Here is a 15,297-nt window from a genome sequence, read left to right on the forward strand (position 1 = left end):
CTCTGGTGGTGGCTGCGCACGCCCGTCGGGTGGTCCAGCGCCAGGCGCGCGGGGTTCCCGCGGGCTCAGCCCGCAGCGCGGCGCCCGACGCGCGCTGCGGCTCTGCAGGCTGCCCAGCCCTGGCACGAGCCGCGCAAGTTGCGGCTGGTGCCTCCCGGCATGCAGCGTCACGTCCCTAGCCCTGCTGCTTGCCCCTCACTGCCGTAGAACGGCCCCGGTTAAAAATGGAGATCGCTCAGCTCACTGTACTTCTCCCAGCTCAGGGCTGCGGTGGAGAATGGCTGTGTACTGGAACCGTCTGTTTCTTGCATTGGAAGTGATTTATAGGGAGGAACTGTTAGAGGGCAGGTGATTTATTGCTTATCAATAACAGTAAACACGTTCTGCTTTACAATGACCAGAGTCTCTAATTTATTGTATTCTGTCTGCGAAGGTGTCATTTGTCTTGTGAACAGCTAGTTGTCTACCAGTACCTGGAACATTCGGTGTCTTTGGTTTCTCTTGAACGTTCATTTGGATAGCATTCATTAGCAGTCTAATATTGATGCTTTATAGCTTTACTACCTTTGTCCTTCTCAAAGTTCAATCGATTAAAAACTTGGGAGTATTTTCTGTACAGTTGCAGGCTTTGAAAATGATGGCAGGCTAAATAATTGGCTCTCATTTTGTTGGAACTGGTCTTTGGGTCTTTTTAGCAGTAGGAAGGAGGCATGCTGAGGATAAGGCAGACACTAGAAGAAAACTACTTGCATTATATGGGTAAGCTGCTGTTGTGTGACTACTTATAGTTTATCATTTTATAGTGTTTTCTGACTCTACTGTGATCCTTTGAGCTTTATCTTCTTTTTACTTCCATCTTTTAAGCAGCTTGGTAAAGGTGTCAGATGCAAGCCTCTAAACTAATTTTTCTGTTCCTCCTTTCTCTCATCCAAATTACTCAAGTGGATAATCCGAGCTGGTTACTAAGACTCCAGAAAGTCTATCCGCTTGGACAGGAGCAAAAAAAGCTTCTTTAGAGTGTGCACATTTGCAGGTCATTGAAATGGGATTCTTTCAAATAATCTCGAGATTTCTATTGAATTATTACGAAACTTGCAATACATTCTTTTTTTTATAAGAGAGCAAGTTTCTCTCGCCCTTGTGTGATGTGTGAAGATTGATTGTTCCAAAAATTAATTTGAATATGTATAGTTTTGCATAGTAGGGAAAAAAAATTGTTTGGTTAAAGTAGAGCTTTTTTCAACAACATTTTTTCCAAGACTAAGCCAAACACTATGAGTTGAATCTTCAGAGATTTCTCTGTCCAAAAGTTTCTTCCCTTCATCTATCATGAACTCTCCTTTTTCCCAGTGGTGGCTGGAATAAAAATTATTTCTCAGGCAATGATTTCTTCCAGTAGTCTTACTCTGATCATAAAGTGAACTTATTTGCTCGGGCATTCATCAGTTTGAGAGATAAAGCCAGATCTGGGATGGCTGAATATCCCTGTCTAGGTCCTATGGAACTAGGGCAGGTTCCTAGTTGGGAAACAAAGGAACTTGAGATACTTGCTTGTGCTGAGCTGAATTAAAATAAATCTTTCTTTCAGTGGGAGAGCATTATGACCATAATTGGGGGGGGGGAACAATACAGACTCAAATAAAAAGAATATTTTTTTTTACTGACAGCAGAAAGCAATCCAGAATTGAACGCTATTAATTTCCAAACCTGAAAACATACCCCCATGGTATCTCTTGCTAATTGAGGGACATCTTGAAGTAAAGTGTAGTACCTAGATGTAATTTCCACTGTGAAGTATGATTTATAAAAAGAGACAGGTTTTTGTGATGTTTTATTCATTGGTTTTAAATGTCACCTGCCTTGATTCATAACATTGATGTCCCTTAGATGGATTTCCTTTTTCTTTTTTTGTTCAGCCATCTGCCAAGAATTTTTAAAGCTCTGCTAATTGTTTGTGTTTCTTTTAAGCATTATCTTTTCAGCATATTTAGTATGTTCTTCCCAGCAAATATGTTTAACTTGTGACATCTTTATTAAGGAAAAGTGGTTCATTTTGTCACCTTGTAATCAAACATACAGTCATTTTAAAAATAAGCCCAGAAACAGCTTGCTTATCTCTTTTATTGTTTAAGCGGTCTTGAATCGTCTGTAACATTTGCCTGAGGAAGACAGTCGGAACCTTACTGCAAACCTCATCAAATTCATGGCTGCTTCAAACCACCAATGTGATTTACAGCAAGCTCCATGTATGTAGGTGTTATAAACCTTTCTAAATTCCCTTTATAACAACAACAACCACATAAGATACTACATTTGGTTTTAAAATTTGTTAGTGGTATTTGAAATTGAAAAAGGTAGTTCAGTGGCTTGACTTCTACCTGCTGTGGAAGAGAATAGATTTCTGCTCTCTTCCATTTGGTAACGGGGTCATTGCTCACCACCTGCTTTCACTTTGGTGCATGCTGACATTGATTGCAAAGCACTTACTGCTACAACTTGCTGTCAAAATTTCATTTTTTGCTATATTTTTGTATCTAGCAGGCCTTCTTTGACATAAGGCTTTTAAATGAAACTTGTGGTGAGTGGGAAGTAAAACGAGTTGCTGTTGTTTTGTGTTGAATTGCTTAGGTCATAGCCCTTAATGGAGACTGAAATAATGTCACCTGAAATCAACTTTATGTGAGAGTATTCGGACTTGTAAATTCAACATCCTGGACTATCTTTGAGGACCCTTTCCTCCGGTAGTATTTAATCAGCTGAGACATTGACTGAAAGTTTTGTGGATGACCTAAGTAACTAACAGAACTTCATCCAGCATCTTTGATCATGGGATTTGTTCCACTACTGCTGTATGTTTAAGGTCAGGCTGCAACGTGCATTTCTGCTTTGGGAGAAAGGGAAGAGGAGTTAATAATTGAAGGTGTGATGTTGGAGAAATCTGTGAGCATACTCAATTCTTCAGAAAACCTGTCAGAGCCTCGTTATGCCTTGAGATCTGTTTTCAAGGCTGGGTGTGTTCTTGGCACAGCATCTCCCTTAAAGAAGAACACTGCTGCTCAAATGGGATCTATTTGAAATGCTTCTAAAATCTTCTTGCAACTCATCTGTCAGTACAAATGTTTGTAAAGGGTAATGTAGCTTAAGAAGACAAGCTTATCCAGGTTTTTCTCATCTGTAGCAAAAAGAGCTCCTTTTGAGGACTCTCTGCATCAGGAGCCTAATATAGCTGCTCTGGATTGCCTCTTGGAGGATGGAGTCTCTGGACCGTAAGGGAAAAGCCTGGGGATAAAGTCTCCATCAAGCCTCTGTGAATACTTTCCAAGGGGCCGGGTCTCATCTGGACAAGTGTCTGTCCATTTCAGGAACTTCAAATAATGTACTGTGGCTGAGCAAAGTTATCTCAGCTCTGACCTCGGGACCTGGTGCATCCACCTTTGTGCACCCTCTTCTTGTATTACTATAAAACCTGCAGAACAATCTAGATGTTGCTTATTGCCAGTGTTATTTGGTGCGTGTAATCACTGGGTGTCTCCCTGCTTACATCAGCAGGAGACTTTGCAAGGGGCAGTTTCATCGTGTGTGGGGCATGTTTGAGGTTTTGCTCGTACAGAGAAGGTACTGGAGTTTGCAGTTGGCCATGGCTGCTTCCAGTGGCCAGGGTATCCTGGGAGGTTTGCCTTAGCTTTTATTTCAATAACCTCAGTGACCAGATGGCTTCAAAACCTGAGATTTAACCTTCAAGAAAAAGAGAGAGAGAGTAGCCTAGTACACAAAGACTCATATAGTCTGAAAGGAATATTATTCTGAAATGGTGTGCTTAGTTCCTTCTTCTTTTGTGACTTGCCATCCTACAGGATCATTATAAATAGGTGCCCAAGTAATAGTGAACGCTTGGGAAAACCTTGTATGCGAGGCATGCAGGTTCATGTGATATGGATTTTACGGAGATGGTTCGCTGGGGGATTGTTCAAAAAAAATATTTGTCTCTGAGATATTAAACATATGCCCCTGGTTTTAAAGACGACGACAGCCTCTCCCATGGTCATGCAGCTGTTCATTTTTTAAAATGCCTTGGAAATCTCTGTATTCCAGTCTTTCCTCAGAAAGCTTTTAATTCTCTCTCCTGTCTTCCTTGCCTTGAAATGGCAGCTATTGCTTCCTTTCCCTTAGCGAAGGAGGGGAGGCAGAGCAGCGTCACACCGGGGTTTTGTGACGAGCCTCACTTGTGGGTATGTGAGTTAGGGAGTTGGTGTGGTCCTCCTGGAAACAAACCCCCTTCAGCAGCTCTCTTGGAGTCAGAAATAAACTGGGAGACTAAAACTCAAATTAAAAACATTTGTTGAATAAAGGTTAATACTCTCAAGTGTTAAGATAGTTTTAAACAACTTTGGCCTATCTATAATGCCTGCTTACCATGGATGATATAGTCTTAAGCCTTTGAAACAAGAGACTTTGAGACAAGAGGAAATGGCCTTAAGTTGCACCAGGGGAGGTTTAGATTGGATATTAGGAAAAATTTCTTCACTGAGAGGGTGGTCAGGCATTGGAACAGGCTGCCCAGGGAGGTGGTGGAGTCGCCATCTCTGGAAGTGTTCAAAAAACGTGTGGATGTGGCACTTCAGGACATGGTTTAGGGACCATGGTGGTGCTGGATTAATGGTTGGACTTGATGATCTTGAAGGTCCTTTCCAACCTAGTGATTCTGTGATTCTGTGAAACTGAAACTGCATGTCTTAAGCCTTCATTGTGCATTGCACATTTAAGTGTGTGAAGTCTTCAGATGAGTTGACGATGCTAATAAACCAGTAGCAAACTTCTCACTCTACATTATTAACAGAAGGCTGTATTCACATACTAATTTAGTGTTAACTGATTGGTTACCACTTCAGTTGCATTTGTGTTTCATGGTAATAGTACACGAAGCGATATTGTATGAAGGAATCACTCTTACTTGAGGTATTCCTACTTTTACTTCTTCAGGAGTTCTGCTTTATTCAGCATAAGTGGTGCCGAATAAATAAATTAATTGTTAATCCTGAGGTGAGTAGAGCCCTTAGGAGGAAAGGCTATGTTGGATTGGAAGGACATTCCATTACAGGCCCACATACCCTTCCTAGCAGAACTTAAAACTCAGATTTGTAGAAAATTTAATTTGGTTTAAAGGAATCATAATTTTCTGACAGATTGCTTTTCTTAAAAAAAGAGGGGGAAAAAAACCCAACAGGTTGGTCAGCTGTGTACTTTACAGTTGATTTGTGCAGCTAGCCAGATCTTCAAAGCCCAAAGGCATGATTTATTTTAGTATGTCCAGAGGTATTTTGGTACTCTTACTTAAGAAAATCAAAGCATAACCACTTAGAGAACCTCTGCTGTGTTTTTCCTTAATCAAATCTCTGGCAAGCAACCGGTTTTTATAAGCAAGTGATGCTTCTTTTTTGATCTTTTTTTTTTCCTTGCTTGTCCAGACAGGCTGACCTTTTAGCTTGGTTTCTAATTCAGTTACTGGGGGGGAGGGGGAAAAACAGAAAAAACAGTGAGATAACTTGTCTTGGTGGTTACAGGATTAGTCGGCCACTTTCTAAGTCCCTAAAGGTTTTTAAGGTTTGGACTTCTCAAAGTTCAGTGCTGCAGAATAACACTGACACAATTTGTAATTTCCTTTGCTCAGATTAAGTGTGGATCGTATTTGGGATGATTTTGGAAATGAATACGGTTATTCACACTCGTAATTGATACTAAGGCTAAAAAAGGAAATTTAATCTTGGAGCTCAGAAGATTAAAATGCATTGCTGTTTTTAAAAAAACCTTTTTTTTAAGACCACTTATATCAATGAGTAGAACTTTGGGTGGGTTTTCTTCCTTAATATAACTTCTGTACAATGCTGAGGGTAATAACGGTGTGCAGAGGTTATATGGGTGTGCTGGCTGTAACACCAAACTTTCTTGAGCCTTTTGGGGATTACAGTAAGGATTGATAAACTGCAATTCTTGGCTAAGAGCAACTCGGGGATGCCAGCGTTATCGATGCAGGCTACGGTGTTCCCGCAGTTGTGCAATCTTCTCTGCTCTGTGGGTAACCGCTCTGCATAATCGCTGCGTAGTTATGTCTGGGTAGCCAGAGTATCCAGGGAGATCCGGATGTTTGCTATAATTCTCTGAAATTGGTTTCTTCATTGGGAATTTTCTGATATCTTGCCAACTGCAAAGCTCATACAGGCTTTCGAGAAATGGGGGAAAACTTCCGAACTGTGGGGAGGGTGAGAAAGCAAAGCAAAGATGCCTCTTAGCTGGTGGAGGAGCAGTTGTGTGTCTAAAGCATGTGGTTATGTCTCTTCCATAGCGGCCACAGGAACTAGCTACTGAAAATACGCTTGAGGACGGTCCTTGCTGAACCAGCAGGATCAAATGATACGGGTGTAAATATACCGTCAAATAAGAGATAGTCGAGGAATAATACTGTGGCGGTTCTCGCTATGGAAGAGCCAAATCCTGAGCATGGAGTGGGACTTGGCACACACACACATACTTTCATATAGACCCTTTAGATCCCCTGAAATCAGAAAATCAAGTATCAGCGTATGTTTGAGGAATGAGGGGTGACTGAGGAAGCATGTAAGTAATTTCCCTGCGAGGAGATCTCGGCTGTTACGTGGCTCTTAGGTTGGCAAGACAAGGCACAGCAGAAGCCCAGAGCTGCGCGTAGGTCAGCCTGGCCAGCTGGGTGGGTGGTGGTCGGGCTGCCTGGCCCCAAGGCTACAGCAGAGTTTTCGTTCAGGCCGACCCGAGTTGGGGCTCAACTTGGACCCATGTTACAGCATTACGCGGCTGCCATCCAGGTGACAGCCGGAAGGCTGGCAGTGACGAAGCCTGGGCTCTTTTACTTGTCTCGTGCTGAAGGCAGCCTTTTGCTTCGGCAGCCGCGCGCGAGCGAGACTCCATCGGTGAAGTGGTGCTGATGCTGCGAGCAGCAGTGCTCGAGGCGAGGGGCAGCTTTCCGAGAAGCCCCTCCGGCTCTGATCGTGTGGCGGCTTGAGAGGAGCCTTGCTAAGCCGAAAAGAGAGGTCTTGGCAGTAGTCCTTCCTGCAGATGCAGGACAGAGGGAAGTTTCCCGTGTAGATGTCGTCTCCACAGCATGTCTGGCAGGGAGCAGGGCAGGAAAGAGAATGGCATGTATTGCCTTCCAGTAATTCTCTAGGAATGGTACAGGTACAGTGGTCTGGTATCTCACACCTTTATTTTAATCAAATAAGCAGACCTACATAGAAGATAACTAGGATCCTTACTGGCATTGTAGCAGTAAGATGTCTCACTTTCAGTAGCCATAAAACTCCACATCTGTGAAAGTAAGGTAGCGCTAGCCCAAACACGTCATCTGAGAAGGCCTGGGTCTCCTCCGATACAATCCTCCTTGATTAAAATACTTTTTTCCAGTTCAGCTAGGGATCAAATTCTGAGTGGGTGTTAGTGTCTGTCTTTCCTCCACAAAAAGTCATGCTGTGATTGTACTCATTTAACTGTTTCGGCTGCTTGACTTGCACTGACTTAAGTTGACTTGGCCTCTAGAGCATATGCTGATCCAGTTGAAAGCTGAGTGTTATTTCTTTGTGGGAAGTCATGTGCGGTCCAGATGAGGTGGCCTGAAACAACTGTCTCCAGATGTGCACTGATCACAGATCCTGTTCACTTTCTTTGGGAAGTTGTAGCTGCAGTGCTGTTTTGGCTTGTGCTGGATGCTGCAGCCCATGATGTGTTTTGCTAGCACATTGCCTAAATAATTAAGATGCATTAAAAGCAGAAACTTGTGCTGCTGAGACTTATTTTTCAAATCCTTTGAAAGATTAATACCTGCATTTTTAATCTTGCATGAAATCCCACGGTGAGTGCATTTCATCCACTGCTTTCATAACAGTGAGAAACTTCCCTGACATGCTAATGCTAAATGGGGTGGGGGGGGGGAATCAAGATAATTAATATTTGTGTAGGCACTGGGGTTTGTTCTCATTTTCTGTAGGCCCTCTGTAGCATGGCTTCTTGACAGATTTGTGAAGTTGTAGGGACCTGACAATCATGGATAAAAAGTGGGCGGTAAGTGCCTGTAGGTTCTTAGATTCTTGTGTCCCTTGCATTGGACAACCTAAAGTGAATAAATAGTTAACGCCTGCTCATATATTACATCGAGGCCTCCTTATGCTAGATACATAAATGAGAACAAGGCACTTAATTTTTAGATCAGTGATTGAAAGTATGCCAAATGGTATTGAGCCAGCATTTCAGGAAAAATGCTAAGGAAAAAAAATGGCATGCTATTCCAACACCGATATATATTACCGTTTTCAAGACCTAAAGTCTGGAGCACTGCTTAGCATGAGAAATCACCCTCTACATTTAATTTTGGCCAGGGAAATTGAATGCTTTTTTCTGCTGGTTTAAAAAAAGTGCATAGTACTATTCAGTAATCTGTTCCTTCAGAGTATATTTGATACGAGCATTTAATTGATACTGTGTGTAACCAGTCTTTCAAGTTGCAGAAAGCTAATTCCAGAATAATTTCAGTTCTTAACGCTTGTCAGAGCTCACATTTATGCTCCTTGAGATTTGATACCTCTCCCTATCTCGTGGTCTTCTATAGCACCCATGCACTCTTGCATGCTACAGGCTGAGTTACACTCTGAGGTGGTTGCTACAAATAATCGCAGCAATGGGTATCCAACGGGTGATCGCCTCCTAAAAATAATACACTGCTTGAGGAGGTGATAGAAGAAGAGTTCAGAAGTTGAGGTGGATATGCATCGAACTGATCGGCAGGATCCTGGAGAGGGAGTACAAGTGTGCCCTTGGATGTCCCTTCCCGTGAAGGGAAGCATCTTTATAGCATTGCTGATAGTCAAGGTCAAGTGAAGCAAGAGTTTAATTAGTCTCTTCCGTGAAGAGCCTCCCTTCGCAAAGGACGTCTGAACACTTACAGACTATTTGTAGGAATTCTTTTCTATTTATGTCTGGTATGTAGCCGCTTCTGATGTCGAGTGTGATAATCAATAGCCTCCTGTGAAGGGCCCTGATGTTTTGTTTTTCCAAAGTAGCTTATTGCTCCTGTATTACAGTGGTAGTATTTTTCATTATCACTAGCAGCAAATTCCTAGTTGGCATTTAATGTTTAGCGTAGCTTAGATAACTTGGTTTGGATAAAAATCCATCTCAAGCCATGTTTAGATTTTGCCTGTCTAACTACACACAAGTAAATGAAGAGCTGTGCTCCTTACAAATGAGTTTCTTTAGGGGGGGCTTTGGTCACTGGGCATGCAGTCAAGAACTGTTAGATTGCAGTGTAAAACTAGGCAGAAAAGGAAGATACAACAATAAAAGCTATGCTAAATAGACAATTAATTTGTTTTTTCTTTAGTTCCCATCTAGCTCATATCTTTTCCACTAAGAATTTATTTCCCTGTGTAGCGTGGGAAGCTGCAATTTTATTACTTCTGTATTTTAGTCTTCAAACTCCCACTGCCCCTTATGAAGTGATAATTGCTAAAGCCAGTTTTTCTAAAGGCTATTTAAAACTTAAAAGTTTGCCATCAAGTTATGCTGAGCAGTAAATGCCACCTGGAATATTTGGGTGAAAGGCAGACTGGTTGCTGCAGCTGGGTGTTTCCTTTTTAAAAAGCCATAGGCTGTTTGTGGTAAAGGAGGGAGGATATTCAGAAAATACTCTGTGTAAGCATGTGGAAGAAGTGTTCAAACTCACAGAAATTATGGTAAGGGGTCTGACTATAGGGCTAAGAAGGAGAGAACAGTTTTCTAATTTTATTTGTAGGATTTGCTGTAGTATCAAAACTTGAAAACATCCTCCTTCTGCAAAACTGTTCAAAGACTTTCACCATGAGGAAAATAACCCATCTCACCAATGTCATACATGTTCAGATTTTGTTAGAGTCCATCTGCATGTTTGAAAGATGATGATTATGATGATAGAAAATTGCATCCCGTCCCTGGAGATGGAGGGTTTGTGTTTGGCACAAACTTCAGGACTTTTAAGACAGTGTTTAAAAACAAAGCCCTGATAGCATGAAACATTGCAAAGATGCAAAGAAAAGGCTTTGTGCTAAATCTAGGGATCAGATCCAGTGTCAGCAAGTAAAAAGAAAGTTGCAGGAGGAACATGTTTTTCACTTGCCCCAAGATAATATGTGTTGATTCCTGTGTAGCCGGTGAGTTAGTGCTCTGTGTTGGGAGAAAAAGTGTGAAAGCTGCTGGGAAATAGCTCATTTCTATTTGATGCTCTTAATTCATACAGCAAGAGTATTTTGCTGGCGGTGTTTTTGGTAGAGGAGCAAATAAGAATGATAGCTGAAGTGACTCAGGGATTACTGGACAACATCGTATTTATGTCAGTAGTGCAGACTGGTCCGAGTCAGCGGTGACCTTGTGCTGCTGCAGGGCCGTTGAGGGACCAGAGGAGTACACTAGGTCCCAAACTGGTCAAGCTACAGACCCTGCTGTAAGAAAATGAGGCATGGCTGCCCTTCAGGGTAAGGACTATGGGTACCAAGAGAACTGTAGTACATCGTTTGCATCAGCTTCTAATTCAGAAAGTTTTTGCTGTTTGGGTTTTTGTTTGTTTTTCTTGGGGACAGGGAAGGGGCTGAGCTAATTCTCTAGGCTTTGTGTTTTACAGCAAATCTTGTGTGAAACAGAAATCTGGCATGGTCTGTTTAAAAATGCTGTGGCAGGTTTTTAGACTGCCTCTTGCTCAGGACAGAACTGCATATGTATAAATGTCAGGCCATGGTACCCTTGAATACTGAACCTGTGGCGATATCTAACATGTCTGCAGAGAGCCTTCATTCTCCTCTTGCTGCTTAGGTTCATTGACATTCAGTCGAAGATCATGTTGCAGTAACACTTTACCTGACTGTAACAAATGCAAGTGTTTGGAGGTTTTTTCCCTATTTTTAAAATGCTGATTTGAAAGGACAGCAACTCAGAGGCAGCTTGCTGAGGCGAACGTTGTTCAGCGGAGTAGTTATCCGCAAGTGTGTCTGAAATGCTGGCAAAGGGATGTCATGAATAGCTTACAAATCTTCTCCTTTATCAAACAATCTGTTCCTGATTTGTCCGTCATTACTGCCTATGCATGAAAAGGCCGTAGGTCATGTCCTTCTGAAGGATGTAATTATATATGTCCTTCTGAATTATATAGTAGAAACCATCAGCGTATTAAAACAAGATGTTGCTGTCAGCGGTGTCCGCAGCCTGAAGAGCAGCGAACAGCATGCAAGGCCGTGGGTGAGAGGCTTTCAGGTGAACACTTGCCCCTCTGACGTTTGTCTTCAGTTGAGCATTTTTATAGAGTTAAGATCGTTCTCAAAATCTTGAGTAAAAATACAACTGTTAATCAAATGGTTAAAAATTTGCTTTCTGCGCATACGACCTTGCTTGAACGGTTTCACTGCGCTGCCACCTCTCCCTGTTAATAGATGTGTTTGACCAACCTTAGAACAAGTATTTTATATCAGTCTTTACATTTGAAATGAGATTCCTTCCTTTAAAAGTTTGTCTTAGCTATTTGATCACTGTGGACAAAAATAAATAGCTTTTACAAAGACGCTTAGATTTCTTAAAACAGAAGAATTGCTGAGGAGAAGTGAGGAGAGGAATGGGACTGAGCCCATGGCTAAAACCAGCTCTAATTGCAGCTGTTCAGCACTGAGACTTTACCCTGAGTAACCGTCTGTCATGAGATGCTCTGTCCTTGTCCTTCTTTTCTTATTTTGCTTCTGGCATTTCTCCAAGAGAATAATGTCAGTATCCCAGGAGCCTACTACTGCAGAGACAGATATGCTAGAGTTTAAAAACTTCATTTCTGGGAGAAAGTCTGTCTGTGGCATTGGCTTAGAGCGAAATGCCACGCAGCAAAGTGAAATGGAGGCCATTAGGTTTTAAGCAGTTCTTTTTTTTTTTTTTTTTTTTTTCTTTTTTCGTCTTTTTTTTTTTTTTTCTCTCCTTGTAAAGCTGTGTGTGGAAGTGGAGGGACAAGCTGAGCAATAGCCCGTCCCAGGGCTCGTGTTGTCGTGGGCCTGAAGCACAGTGGGAGCAGAGGGCTGGATGTCCTCTGCAACTGTGTGGGTGCTCGGCCCTCAGTAGTAATTGGACGCCTGTCAGGCTCTTATCGGCTCATCTGTGGTGAACAGTCACGTTCTGGACCTTTTACTGGCGTTGCCCTTTGGCTTCTCTGCCTCTTTTAGAAGTGGCATGGCATTCACCGCCACGCTGATGTTATTCCGGATGAAAACGCTGTGATTAGTTCATCCTCATCAACACACAGCGTTGCGCACAAGATGCGTTTCTGTGCTCTTAGATTTTTGCACTGCATCGATTTGCCTCACTTCCTTCTCCCACCATCCCCGTTCTGTTTAACCCCTGAGCAGCCTCCTTAAGTAGCTTCTTCCTTCTCCCACCATCCCCGTTCTGTTTAACCCCTGAGCAGCCTCCTTAAGTAGCTTTGTTCTGCAGCACGCGTCTGCGCAGGTAACCCGCTTCCCAACTTGTTCATTTAATATGTGTCTGTAGGCTTTTGCCCACTCCAGACTTAGCTGTACTTTAAGCGTTTTCCATACCGTTAGCCATCTGTCCTGAGAAACACACAGTCCCAGGCATTGTCCAAGCCACCGCGTCCCTTGGCAAGCAGTTCTTTACAGAACGACTTTGCGTGTCGGTATCCACAGGGGATATCCCATGATGCTAGATCATGTTCAAGAACATTAATAGGGCAGTTTTTTCTTCTTACTGCCATGTTCTCAGGATCTGGAGAGACCATCGCTGTAAATCTGTTCTGCCCTCTGATCCGCCAACTCTGGCAATTTGATTCTGGCTGGAAGCAGCACCCAACGCTTCGGGAGGATGGTGGAGAAGGCTCAAAGGGCATCCATGGAAGATTGCAGCCCTAGGATAATTGTTGACTTCTAATAGTTGGCTTAAACTATGAGCGAGGTGTTTTAGATCTCTTCCAAAACTCTCTCTTAGTAGTCTAGCAGAGCTGACAGCCATTTGCTCTGATATAGCTGCTTAGTGTATGTGTTCAGTACTTGAATTAATGTTTTCTTCTCCTTTGCATTTTTATTTGACTGTTCAGTTCCCTGGGCTGTGAGGAACGGGAATGTTGAATAATTACCTGTTCCATAATAAATTAGTGTGAAAAGGCAACTGGTGCCATGGATCAACTTAAACTGCTGTCTGGTAAAGTTGCATTAATGTGTATAAATAATGTATATCTTTGTGGAGGAAGTGCTTTGTCTTTTTAATGAACAGTTGCCTGATTGGAGAGGCCGAAAGACTGTATACCCTTGCTAAAATGGTTTTGTTTCACTTGTGCCTAGATTATTAAAGTGGATTCATGATCCTGTAACTGCAATTGGGAAATATCTTATTTACCAGAATATGCTGAAGAATTTCAAAAGACCGTGTGAGAAATCAGCTAGCAGATAACTTTGTGGTTTGGGAACTGGTGTGTCTTCCACCTCAGGAAGAAGGATCAGAATTTCCTTATTTTAGTATTTACATACATTTTAAGGACTGATGCAAACTGCCATTAAACAGCCAGTAATTCAGTTGTTGCCTTATAATAAGCAGCAAGTGTTTCACGGTGTGTTTTGATTCAGAAATGGCTTGAAGAATAACCACGATAGCCATCTAATTAACAGCTAAACCAGGACAGCACACCACTTGCATTTAACTGAAGTAAAAATAAGTCACTCAATTACGACATTCGCTGAAAGTCTAAAAATTGACGCTTCTTTGTTCACAAAAAAAAACCCCAAACCCAAATTATTTTGCATGTTCTTGGTTTCCAGCGCAGGTGGTCGCTGAAAGCAGGTGGTGCAAATAGTCGTTGCCATCCGGCTGCAGTGGCTGTAAAACTGTGTCTCCCATGTGTTTCTGGGGGGTCACTTGGTCTTGGATGGGAAAAGGACTGGTGCTCAGGTGAATATTTGAAGCTTATCTAGTGGCCATATTTTTTTACCATAATCCTAAAATCCTATCAGTTCTGCAGGTTATAATATAATATTATGTAAAGGGTGTAGTTATGGACAATCTAAACTGTCCCAGGCCACACTTGGCATCCCTTAATCACAGAATAAAACTTTTCTGTGCCAGTTCTCAGCAAATTGGCATGCACAAGGGAGCCAATTAAACAAAGGGCAGGCAGATAGGGAATTCAGTGAAGAGAAGCTTGTCCAGACTAGCCTGACATCTTCACATATACAGTAAAATACAAATTGTACTTGCTTATTATATCAGTATAAGGCTGACCCAAAGTGACCTGTTGTGTGTTCTGGGACTTCTAGCTTAGAGGAGTCCAAGTTCCTCACCATGATTGAGGTTCAGCCTGATTGTACATAAATGCTTTTCTTTTTTTCTTTCAAATGCAACTTTTCTCAATTATTTTTTTTAATTCCTATTCCCTTCTGTCTCCTTTTGTCAGTTAGCAGAAGGAAGGTTGGTTGCAAGCAAAGGAGAGGGGGAGAAAACTTTGCTTCTGTTCCATCTCAATACAGTATTTCTGTTCTAAGCCCACAAAATGAAGCATTGGAAAAACAACTCAATGGGGGAAACGTTTTACTGGTTGTTTTATACACTCATGCTGTCACTAAGCAGAGCATGTAATGTATCTGTAAAATGAGCAAAAGCAGCCCAATATCCTGAGGCTCATGCCGGTCTCATTGAGAGCAGCAGTCTGGAGCAGAGTTCTTCTGCTCAGAGTTCACCTTCTCCTACTGGAAGATGCATTGTGGCCGTCAGATGTCAGCAAAATCTCTGTAGATGTGTGGATGGTGGCTGTACTGATGCCGATGTCTGTTTTTTCTTTTGTCTCCCTGCTAGCTAAAGACTTGGAGTGTCGATGAACTTCAGAGGAGGCTCTCAGCCCTGGACCCCATGATGGAGCAGGAGATTGAAGAAATCCGCCAGAAGTACCAGTCAAAGCGGCAGCCGATCCTTGATGCCATTGAAGCCAAGAAGCGGCGACAGCAGAACTTCTGAGCCACTGGTAGAATACTCTTCCATCCTCAAACAATCAGCTCCTTGCTTTTACGACTACTAAACAGATTGATTTCTATTGAAATACATTAGCAAAATAGAGGGCAATACTTCTGCTCATTTATTTTTCCATAGCACCTTTGTGAACTCAGGAATGCCATTAAGTGGAAAATCCTGATGGTATGTTTTAATGTTAGACATATATTTAAAACATTTTTCCGAAGGAGTTTTGTTACTGTTCTTAGAGGGGTTGTTTTTAAATCA

General features: G+C 42.2%; 1 protein-coding gene across 1 annotated transcript in view; it reads left to right on the forward strand.

Moving 5' to 3' along the window:
• The window catches only part of STK4 (serine/threonine kinase 4), a gene marked incomplete at both ends in the record, with an annotated part of 46,614 nt that extends 31,578 nt beyond the window's left edge, over nt 1-15,036 (forward strand). The window contains one exon of the mRNA XM_082007213.1: nt 14,878-15,036. Within this exon, the coding sequence (XP_081863339.1) occupies nt 14,878-15,036 (159 nt within the window). The remainder of the gene's footprint in view (nt 1-14,877) is intronic.
• Nucleotides 15,037-15,297: the final 261 nt, after the last annotated feature.

Source organism: Phaethon aethereus, assembly GCF_964289735.1.
Source record: "Phaethon aethereus genome assembly, chromosome: 16".
Taxonomy (NCBI): Eukaryota; Metazoa; Chordata; class Aves; order Phaethontiformes; family Phaethontidae; genus Phaethon; species Phaethon aethereus.